Source organism: Papaver somniferum, chromosome 1 (genome assembly GCF_003573695.1).
Source record: "Papaver somniferum cultivar HN1 chromosome 1, ASM357369v1, whole genome shotgun sequence".
NCBI lineage: Eukaryota > Viridiplantae > Streptophyta > Magnoliopsida > Ranunculales > Papaveraceae > Papaver > Papaver somniferum.
In genome coordinates, this window is record NC_039358.1 from 236,681,495 (window position 1) to 236,693,754 (window position 12,260).

The 12,260-nt window shown below is 35.6% G+C and overlaps 1 protein-coding gene across 2 annotated transcripts; it reads left to right on the plus strand.

Moving 5' to 3' along the window:
* The first annotated feature begins 8,326 nt into the window (after positions 1-8,326).
* On the plus strand, positions 8,327-11,981 carry LOC113320196 (putative receptor-like protein kinase At3g47110). 2 transcript variants are annotated; one of them, XM_026568140.1, is made up of 3 exons: positions 9,643-10,074; positions 10,214-11,134; positions 11,224-11,981. In XM_026568140.1, exons 2-3 carry the CDS (start codon positions 10,501-10,503, stop codon positions 11,634-11,636), a joined length of 1,047 nt encoding a protein of 348 aa, XP_026423925.1. In that variant the 5' UTR covers positions 9,643-10,074; positions 10,214-10,500; the 3' UTR covers positions 11,637-11,981. The 2 variants fall into 2 exon arrangements, 1 of the variants encoding a protein (XP_026423925.1); XR_003345953.1 differs by lacking the exon at positions 11,224-11,981 and having other exon boundaries at positions 8,327-10,074; positions 10,214-10,645.
* The last annotated feature ends 279 nt before the right edge of the window (positions 11,982-12,260 follow it).

The following is a 12,260-nucleotide window of genomic DNA, read 5'->3' on the forward strand; positions in this document are numbered from 1 at the left end:
GAAACCAGTTGCTGAAATACTTAAGGGCCCAGTTTTGATTAGCAAGAACTGGATCAAGGTGCTATTACTTATGGATTTTTGTTGATAATGATTCCGAACATTTCCCTGTCCAATTAATTGCATTTCTCTTGTAAACTCATTTCAAATCATTGATTCTTCCATATTCAAGGGATTAATAGTTTTGAGTCTTTCGACAAATTTTATATTTGGTCCCGTGTTAGTTGCAGACGTCTAGTTTGTCTCATGTATTGAGAAGCATTTTTTTTTTTTTTGTAGATTTGATTTTTCTGTTCTTATGAGGTTGTGTTTGGCAACAAAGTCATGCCGACAACATGTTTGACAAAATTCCTAAGTAAAAATGGGGTGTTGATGAATAGAAATTTACTATATTATCTTTCTAATGATTGAGACATTAAGCGCCATCTTTGTTTGGTTGTACTGGCAAGAGTGAGCAATATATTGAAGAAATATGTATATTTCTTTTTCATGTCTCCTTTTTTTTTTGTCTTCTCTCAATAAACTTTTGGATGTTGACTTGCATGTTGAGACTGACAATAATTTAGACAGTTTATAATTGATAGAATGGGTCGAACCTTTTAAATTTTAGATTGTTGACACATGTACTCATTTTCATTTCACTTTAAGTGGGAATGTTGGTTCCTATGGTAGTTTTTGTTGGAGGGAAATTAGCAAGTTTATTCATGAAATCCAACCTAAATGACTCCATATGGTCATTTGTCCGTTAATATGTTGGGTGTATGCAAACTGATCCACTATACACATCTATCATATATTTAGGACTGAGAACCCACTACATTTCCTATTTATTTCTCTCTTTCTCTCATATACTGCACTAATCACTTGAGGTTTATTATCCACGCAGTCAGTTGCTAAGTTACTAAATTGATTATGAACTTTCCCCTAACCCTTAGAAATCTCAACATATATGTACCATTAACCATGTGATGCTAGATAGAATGTCATAGATTATATTTTCGTGAGAGAGTTTTCTAAGGAATGTCATAGCTTATATTTTCTTGAGAGAGTTTTCTAAGTTTAGTGTAAAATCCATGGCATGTTGGTATTTTTAGCGTAACTTCATGTCACATTAGTGGTTTCCAAATAATTATGGATAGCTCGTCTCTCTGAATTTTAAATTTTAGATTATCAATTTATTTGGTTTTTATCAGTCCTCTCGACTTTCTCACGGTTCATTCATATACCTCTATATTTATGTTCTTGTGAATCCCTTGATTGTGTGATAGACTTGAAAGCATAATAAACTTGGGTTAGCGCATTAGTTGTGGAGACTAGAGTGGTCTGTTAGCTACGATTTGGGATTGGTATAAAATTATACTATAATGCGCCCCATATGTGAAACTTGCAATATTAAGTAGTCTGTCAACTCATTATTGCGTATTTCGCTCCTCTTAGAAAAAGATATCATGATTTTATTATTTAGACTTGGTATTTGATTGAATGGGTGTGCTGACGGTGGATTAAGATTGTTTCCACTATATATTGTTACCCTTTTCTGACTTAAACATCTTGTTGTTGCAGGTTGGTTTGTGATGACATACGTGGATTAAGATTATTGTTTCCCGACACCTTATAATTCCATTGGTGGAAATCATGTAGCTCCCCCTGCGCACATGTGAGTTGACAACATACCCTGAACCTCCTTTGTGATTTGATTTTGCTACTTATTTGGTTCAGATAGCAGGCCGAATCTTGGGTTATAATCTGCACCTCTTATATTCCACTATATATATAACCTGTTGGTTGTTGATACGATTTTGAACATTATTCCCCTGTGATATTAGTATTTGCATACCAAATGCATTACACAATAGTAATTCCCTTTTAGTCATTTTCTTTTCTTGAATTTCCCTGCTTTCTTCATTTATGTTTTCACTCTTGTTGCATGATTGTATACCTGCTACTGATGAGCCAACTGCTGTTTAAATGACCTAGATCTAGGTTTAACCTCTAAAATTACCTCACACGTTAACCAGTGATAAGTCATTGTGCTGTTGTTGATTTGCTTTGCAGGAACGAAGATCCTTGTCGTATGTGAACCAGTGACACAACACATGGATGCTCTACTTGATATCATTTATGAAGTATTGGCTAAGTTCATCGTCATCGGAGGAACATATGATTTTGTTGTTTAACATGTTGTTGGTAGCTTATTGTCTATTAGTTCAGAATCTTGTTGTTAGAACTTACTATCTAGCTAGGATGGACATGTATTCTTCTGAATCAGAATTTCATCTTTTTTGTGTAATTTTAAACCCAATGGAAATGAATGAATGAATGTGGAATTTTCAAGTTTGAGTTTAAATTTGAATTTCAGCTTGGGTTCTATTTGAGTTTAATTTGAGTTCTATTTGACTTGACTATGACTTGACTTTAATTCAATTTGACTTGAATTTGGTGTAGGCAGATCATTTCAGATTCAGCCATTCAGGCATTTTAACAAATCTGAATCTATCTTTTTTTATATATTAATTTAAATCTGAGACCCACGGCTCAGGGTCTGTACCACGAAACCCTTAAAACCGGCCGTTATTCTGAAACCCACCGCTAAGGGTCGTACAAAAAAAAAGACGCTTTATCAACGACCCCATCAGAGACGGTTAAAAATAGTCGTATAAATCGTAGGTATGACCTGTCCTGACGGTCTCGGAACTTCTGTTTTCCACTAGTGGTTCATTGCCTTATATTGGAAGACCAAGGTAAGAAAGTCTCTCCTAAGGAGTGCAGAAAATCGATCAGGGCGCCGAGGTACACGGTTGAGTCAAGAGTGCCCGGGGCGTCTGGAGTGTACCTTTCCACTCTTGAAAAGTCCTGATTATGATGCACTCGGTCCGAAGATACCCCACTTAGAGTGCGGTCTCGTAACCATAAACCTTATCGATGGAGGGATAAGAGGATGCGAGATCAACTGGTTGTTGTATTACCAGATGGGAGGAGCCAACCTTAACCCGGTAGAGGTAAGCTTCCTTGAAGGGGCAACCGGGATATAAGGACGATACCCTCCATTAGGGAGCTGAATTGTGTCAAAAGACGTAAATGTCATGAGGCTTTTTATTCAAGGGAGTATTAAGGCTTGTCATATTTACGCACGAGAAAAACCTGAAGAGGCAATAATACAAGAATATGATAAGGCGAGATCAAAGGGTTTTTACATTTAGGTGTAAAGACCGCCTGCGATCTCGTCGCACAAAAATAAAAGATAAAATTAAAGAAAGATAAGACCTTTACTTAGGAAGGAAACATAAGACCTCATGAGAAAATTTACATATAAACTAATGTTGTTTTGCAGGGAATTCACGAAAAATAGCAGGATCCATAAAATTCATATACTTGTTTCTTACAAGACATATAATAAGAGGCAAGTAGAGGAGTTAAAATAAAAAGATATTATGTTTCTTGATTAAGAAACAAGTTCAAAATGTATCAAAATATAAGAGGGTAATTCAGATAATTAAGGAGTGAGAAGACTAAGCATTGTTGGAAGGTACATCTTTTTCAATCAAAGACTTTTCAGCATCAATCTTGTGGCTTGGATTTGGGTCCTTATCTTCGGCATTAGTCTTATCAACAAAATCAACATTTCCAGATTTGTTCTTCTCAAGTTGATCCTATGAAAAGGAAGCATCAATATCATCTTCATGATCTTTTTCATCATCGCTTACAAATTCATAGTCACTATCCGGTTCTGGATACTTCTCGTCTTAGCTTATATTAAGGGGAGGGACAGTTACTGGAGAAAGAGAATTTCTCAGAAGGATTTGATTAACTAAAGTCTGAGCATTAACATGAGCGTTGCGAATAACTTGTTTCTCAACATTTCTGGCATTGATTTCTGCGAAATTTTGAAGATATGCGAATCTTCTTCGCGCTCGGTATCGAGAAGCAGTAAGAGAAACTTCAATATTTGTATAAGCAATCTTCAGGTTTGTACGATCCTTGCGAACTTTAGCTAAGTCAGATCTTAACTGGGATATAGTGGATTGATTCGACTTTTCGGACTCTGCAAAGATTAATATGGAATCATAATTTGAAAGCAAAAATTCGAAGAAATAAATAAAAGGATTAGATATTTAAGGCAGTCAAATCTAGCTGACTACCTTCGCAAAATTTAGAAAATGCAAGAGTGTTATTCTTCATACTTTCCATTGATTTATCGAAATCGTCACCAACTAAACCATTGAGATGAGATCGAATCTTGTTTTTATCAACAAAGAGGAAATTATTCCTTTTCTTAAGGTCATCATGAGAATGCTTCAGTTGATCATATTGTTCTTAAAGTTGGTTCATCTTCACAGTCAAGTTTATTTTACTTTGGATGATTTTTTCGTTATGGGTGTTTAATTCCTTAAATGATGCTTCATGCTGAACTTCTAGTGAATGAAGAGCTTGTTCTTTATCATCATTTATTTTCTGGAGAATTAAGTACTGATGCGAAAACATTGCTTCTTTCTTTAAAAAAGAGTGTTTCTCCATAGAAAGAGTATGGTTCTCTTCTGATAAGGTTTGATGTCTTAAATCAGCACTATATAACAATTTAGACATGTGGGAAATCTGAGCATTTAATACTTCAATCTCTTGATTAAGATGACTATCTTTATGAGTTAGATTGTTAATCTGGTCAAGCGAATATGAATGTTGGTTATTTAATTGATTTAGTTGAATCTGCACGTCTCATTATTCGCACGAATATCTTCATCAAGGAATTGGAAGGTGAATCTCTCCGCAACTCGCTTCTGGTTTAAATCTTAATAAATGCATGAAGAAGTTTAAAAAGTGGGGATAAGCGAAGAAATATACTACAAGAAGCAATAAGTGAAAAGAAAAATACCTCTAAGTTTTTGGTTCTGGTTGCGAAGACCTTCAGAATCAAGGATTGCAACTTGGAGTTCTCCTTTCAGTTTACCAACTTCCTTTTCTAAAAGAGTGTTCTGGTGTGAAAGTTCTAGTTGAGAGCAACTAGATTTAAAACACCCTTCAGCCAAAATCATTCGGCGATGAGATTCCTAAGGAAGAAAGAAAGTAAGGATAAATAATAAAGATATTATAATCAAAAGAACACATACAAGAGGTACTTACCAAGACATCTAGAGAGGTATGAAAACTTGGATCAATTTGAGAACGGATCTCATCTCTTATAGCTTTATTAGAAGGAAATTCACATAGAAGTTTACTTAAAGAAGAACATATGCGAATTTTGTGAGGATCACTGGTGGATGACTGAGCAGAATTGATAATGTCAAGTAAAGTTTGAGAAGCAAACTTTACACTGTCCAAAGCTTTCTTATCAAGAGAAAGGGATTCCAATAAGAAAGAGGAAGATAAAGAAGGGGAAACAGAAATAGAAGGAGAAGAAATAGTAAAATTCTCAGAGTTGGGAATATCCATATTATTTTGAATGGTATCGGTGCTTATGGGCAAAGGAGAGTTCACAAAGGTTGAAACAGTTTGAACGACATCCGGAGCAAACGTAGAAGCAGGAGTGGGGGTACCCTGTAGACCTTGATTAGTAACGGTTTTCTCTTCGGGAGGAAAAATTTCTTCGAGAGTAATAGAGACATTCACATGAGAAGGAAAAATATTAGTTTGAACTAGAGATAGAGGAATGACGTCTTCGACGACAAATTCATGAATAAAAATATTTGATTTAAGAGCTGTGGGCTTGCGAACTATCTTAAGTTTTGGTCCTTTCCCTCCACCTATCTCACAATCGGAATCCTGCGAAAACAACGCAGATAAGAAATAGAGGCAACAATATTGTTTGATAAAAATAGAATATTTCTTACTTCTTTGTTGTGCGAAGTCTTCCTCTTGAGAGATTCTTTGTCCTTGATATCTGAAGAAGATTTAGGGTTGGAAACAGTTACTTTGAGGCCACTCGAAGAGGAACTTTTCCTGCAAACAGTAGGGGAGTTAAGTTAATCATAATATCAACAATCGTGATCAAGATTAACAATTATGATCAACACTCGTAGTCAATAGAAGAAAAAAAGGATGATTTTGATAGAATGCACAAACCTTGAATTTGGATCCATGAGAATAATGGTGATAAAACAACATCAGCAGTAACAGATGAATCAGGGAAGTAGAAGTCTCGAGGAAAAAGAGATATAAACAAAATAAAAAGAAACGAAGAAGTGATTTCTCAAGGATAAATCAATAAATAGAAAAGAAAGATGGCCGGTTAGAGACGGGTTGTATCGGTAAAAAGCAGAAGAATCGACACGTGCAGAAAGAAAAGCTGAAATTACGGAAGAATGTCGGCAAAACAAAATATGAAGAATAAATATTTGCGATAATTTGGATTGAAAATTTCTCACCTCGCTCACTTTATAAAGAGAACGATGTGAGAAGAGGCAAAATGTAGGAGTGAAATATCACACATTCACTATGTATGCGCAATAAAGGTCATCTAATGTAAGCGAAGACCATCGCACATATTAAAATTAGGATGACGTATTTAATGATGTCAGCATAGTCACGAGTAAAGTGTGATGATCTGTGCGAAAGTATAAAGTATGCGAAGTTGAGCGAATGTATATGAGCGATTGTAACACACATTGATTCCGAAAATAGGGGATCTATTAGCTGTCATCCACTATGTATTACCCTATATAAAGGGAACGAAACTGTGTATTGTGGGATCTCTGTAAGGTGTGTTAGACAAGAAATTATGAGAGAGAAAGTTTATTTGGAGAGAAAGTAAAGTCTTTGTAATATTTTGTATTCAATCTTAAGATCTTGATGAATAAACAAATGATTTTCACCATGATTTCTTAGAGAGTTATTTAATCTAGAATGAGTGTGGTTGTAGGATTTCCTGTAACTACAATATCGAAATAAATACGAAAGTTGTTGGATTAAACTAATCCCTTGTTATATGTGTCTATACTCTGAAGGAAGAAGAGATATTTTGTAAAAGGATCGCATGTTTATTTTCTAATTAGGGTCTGGGTCGTAAAAGATGTCGTTGATGTATTTGGGTCGTAGACTGACCAAAGACTAGTTTGACCGTCTGTTTTTATTTCTAAAGTATCCCTAAGGAAATGATAAATAAATGATGGTCATCCTATTAATGTTTTAAAGTTTAAACGATCCGTTTATAGTTGTTCAATCTGATTTAAGTTCTGATCACATCAAAATAAAAACCAAATTAGTTTACTGACCAGAAATCACAACCATACTACCCCTTATTGGTATTCAACCTAGCTTCAATGAAAAACGTCAAAAAAAATTCTCAAAGAACAAGGGATTTAAGTCTACTTCTTTAATTCTTCCACTGTATTTTTCTTGATAAGTGGAGATAAAAAATAGGAGAGAGAAAGAAAAAAAGAAAATGAAGTTTAAATGAACCGAATGTTTTGATTTATCTTGTTGAATATTTGATTATGTTGACCCGGTCAGAGTCTAGAAGAAGGTCGCAGGTTCGACCCATGCTCACCGCAATTGTTTTTTAAAATTTACCAAAAAAGCCTAATGGACATCTTTTTGATCACAAAATAATATTGAAAGTAGTCGAATGATCAGTTGTAAGATCACAGATTTTAAAATGCATGAGATGTATAGGAAGGTCTCTATATCTAAGATCACAAACACTATAATATTAATGGTGTTTAAGTTTTTACCCTAAAAAGAGATCAAGTGTTCATAAATTGTGATCTTTAGTGTGTGATCTATGGCATGTGTTCTTGTAGCGAAGGAAGGAGAGATAAGATTGATTATTGGGTTTTGTTTTTGGTTTAGGGATTATGATAAAAATGAATGGGCAGGATCAAATATAAAATTAAATCCACGGCCAAGATGGATTCACATAGGTTGTAGCACATGCAAAGCACGTGCGGTGATTCTTGTAAGTATTAACATCTAGGTGGTGGAGGAAAATGACTAAAGCAAATTGGCCATGCTATTGATATTGCATATGCACTGTTCTGCTTATCCTTAGCATGTCATGTGAGAGGATGCGTAATGCACACTAGCTACTTGATTAGCGAATAACTAACACCGCCCTTTTATTCAAAGCATATACATTATTCCATTTACTCGGGTAAAGAAGTACTGATAGAAAAAATAATGCAAACAAAAACAAAACCAAGGACTATTGCATGTGATTGGATATACTGGAGTTGTGTCAAAGTCGACCACATGCACAGAGACTTGAATCGAAGGCCTAGAGCGACTGGATCTCTACCCAGTGTTAGTGATCGCAAAGACTTCAAGGCTGTCCTTATGTTTGGACATACTTATAAAATCCCAACGTAGTTAACCATTCATCCCACCAAGTTCACAATATCTTTGCAGATTCTAGAAAATTGGAGATCTGTATATACATTTTATGAAGATGAAGTTATTAGCACAGCATAAAAACTCTTACAACTGCAGTACAATACTATTATTATGCAGCCTTACTCTCATCATTTCTTCTTATATGTCGATGGGCACTGTCAATGATAGCAAATCAAATGACGACCGACTAGCATTAATTTCTTTTAAGAATGGAATTACCGGAGATCCACTGGAAGTATTGAGTTCTTGGAACGAAAAGAATAATTCTATCCCATTCTGCGAGTGGAGAGGTGTTAAATGTAGTCATCATCATCCTAGAAGAGTGACCGGGATTGATCTTGATTCCCAAGGATTGGTAGGTTCCATTTCTCCTCAGATTGGAAACCTTAGCTTTCTTAAGGATCTCATCCTCAGCAATAACAGTTTAAACGGTAAAATCCCAATGCAGATTGGTCGTCTTTTTCGGTTAAAACACTTGGATCTTTCATTTAATTCCTTGGAAGGAGTTATTCCGCGTAATATTTCTCGTTGCTCCAATCTCATACACCTTGATATTTCTAGCAACAATCTTGTGGGAGGAATTCCAAATGAATTAGGTTACTTATCTAATCTCAAAATCATGTGGCTTGGTAGTAATAATCTAACCGGAGACATTCCAACTTCATTAGGTAACCTTTCATCATCTTTTTATCATCTTGTTCTCAGCAATAACTTCTTAGAAGGAAGAATTCCAAGCACTCTAATTGAATCAACAAACTTAGAACTCCTGATTCTAGAGTCGAATAGGTTATCAGGTATTGTCCATTCTTCACTGTATAATGTTTCATCACTTACAGATCTTTCATTGATGAATAATCAACTCCATGGGAGTATTCCTTTTGATATTGGTTCCAGACTACCAAATCTCATCTTTTTTTCGGTTACAAATAACAATCTCACTGGAACCATACCACGTTCGTTTTCCAATATGTCTGGACTTGAGACTTTACAGTTGGGTGGAAATAATTTAGTTGGATCAGTCCCTGATAACCTTGGTAACTTAAAAAGTCTTGAATGGCTACATCTAGGAGTAAATGAACTTGGAAGTGGAGAAGCTGATGATCTAGACTTTCTCACTTCTCTAGTCAACTGTACCAATTTGAGTGGTTTAATTATATTTGAGAATAATTTTGGGGGAGTGTTACCTAGCTCTTTAGGAAATTTCACAACAAATCTAAAACTCATAATTTTTGAAGGAAATCAGATACACGGAAGTATTCCAACAGGTATTCAGAATCTCATAGGATTAACAGAAGTCATTTTGAGTTCTAACCAGTTAACAGGTAGTATTCCTCCGAGTATTGGGAACCTTCAAATTGGGAAGATTATACCTTCAGTTTAACAAATTATCAGGTCCAATTCCTTACTCCTTCGGCAACCTAACAAAACTGCTCGAACTCAGTTTAGATCACAATGAATTAATAGGCTTAATTCCTTCAAGCCTTGGATATTGTAAATCTCTGCAGGCCGTGTCCTTTGAGAGCAATAGGTTAAGTGGTAATATTCCTAAACAAATTTTCGAACTTGCCTCTTTATCTGTTTTTCTCAACTTAGCTAATAACTCACTTACTGGTCTACTTCCGGTAGAAGTTGGCAACTTGAAAAACATTTGCGTGTTGCAACTGTCCAACAACAAATTATCTGGTGAAATCCCAAATATCATAGGCGAGTGTTTAGGGTTAATATATTTAGGATTAGAGGCGAACTTCTTTCAAGGTAATATTCCACCATCTATTACATTCTTAAAAGGTCTTGAATATTTACTTCTTTCCCATAATAATTTGTCCGGCACGATACCTAAAGACAGAAAACCTCGAATTCTTGCATGTACTGAATTTATCATTTAACAATCTAGAGGGAGAGGTACCAGAAGGAGGAATCTTTAAAGACTTGAATTCTTTTTCTATCAGTGGAAATAGTAGACTCTGTAGTGGTGTACCTCACTTGAAGTTGCAGAATTGCTCCAAGTCTTATACGAAGCGAAAGCGGAGGAACTCAGCGAAGATCAAAGTTATTATTATTATCAACATAATTCTTGTGGTTTTACTTTTAACTTTGGTGTTGTACCTAATTTCTTATCGGAGAAAGAAGTCGGAAACCAAACTGCCTTCAACAGCTTTAGACGTGGGTGAACGGTTATTCATGGGAGTTTCTTACAGTGAGCTTCTTAAAGCTACCAATGGATTTAATGATTCTACCAACTTGATTAGTAAGGGAAGTTTTGGTTCTGTATATAAGGGTATTCTTGAACAAGATGAATCAAAACATGTTGCAGTTAAGGTTCTACACCTTCAGCAAAGAGGTGCAACTATGACTTTCATGGCTGAATGTGATACTTTGAGCAGAGCTAGACATAGAAATTTACTCAAGATTGTGACTTGTTGTTCGAGTACCGATTTTCAAGGTAATCCTTTCAAAGCTCTAGTTTTTGAGTTCATGCCTAATGGGAGTCTAGAGAACTGGCTGCACCCGCCTGGAGATGACGCATCTAACAATGATCAACTGCATGATAGGAATTTGAACCTCGAAAGAAGATTGAACATTGCAGTCGATGTTGCTTCTGCGTTAAATTATCTTCACCATGATTCTGAAACACCCATTGTGCATTGTGATGTGAAGCCAAGCAATGTTCTTCTTGATGATGATTTAACTGCCCATGTGGGTGATTTTGGCTTGGCTAAATTCCTTTGCAATCCCTCAAGTAATTCTATGCAGTTGAATGAACAAGTCGCAAGCTCAATTGCACTAAAGGGTTCCATTGGTTATGTTTCACCAGGTAAGATTTTTTTTTTTTTTATTAGCAATTGGTGGTTTAACTAAAGTCGACAAGATTTTGTTCTTGAATTATAATTTTGGTTTATGCAGAATATGGGATGGGTGGAGTAGTGTCCACACAAGGCGACGTTTATACCTATGGGATTCTTTTGTTAGAGATGTTTACAGGAAAGAGGCCAAATGATGGCATGTTTGTGGATGGTCTAAATATTCATAACTTCTCTAAGATGCATGAGTTGCCAGAGCGTATTGATGAGATCATCGATTCACGCTTGCTGTTGGAATTAAGAGAAAATCATAATGATATTGAAGTCACCAAGTACAATATGCTGAGGAGCGAAAGAAGAAACATAGGTAGAGATACAAAGAGACAAGTCTTTGCTTCTATAATTCAGATTGGTGTTAAACGTTCTTCGGAGTTAGCTTCAGATAGATGCAACATGAGCCAGGTGGTTGTTGATCTGCAAACCGTTAAGATTCAGTTTCTTGGTAATAGATTGTAACCGGAAAACACAGAGTAACTCTTTTCACACTCCATGAAGTTCTCTATCACATCATAAATTTATTTCAATACTTTTGCAGCCTCAATGACTAGGAAATACAAACTCTCCCCAAATCTGAAGTAGGAATTTCTTTTTAATGTTACCTGAAGTACTTGCCTCTAAGGTTATTACAGATATAATGATTCGAACAATGTTTGCTGCTTCAGAATGTAGAATGAATGAATGTTTGAATGAAAGAATGAATGTACACTGGCCTTTTTTTTGGGTAAAATAGAAGGGGTGGGAATTAATCCTGACCAGGTCAATGAACACTGGCCTTTTTTTTTGAGTTACAAAGAAATTATTAACGGCAAAAAAGTGTACTAAATTTTTACCAGGATAATTGGGGTCGGTCCACATTGACTTAGTCAATATATTTGTAACCCTAGTAAAAATTTAGCAACGGTCCTACCGTAGCTACTAATTTTCATTTGGTAATGGCCCTGTTTCCGTTACGAAAATAGTTACAACCCCAGATTAGTAACGCAACATCTTTGTTACGAAAATTTGTTACACCCCTTTTTGTAACGGTTGAGTAGTGTTACAAGCCCATTTGGCAACCGAAAATAGAGGTTACTAAACGCG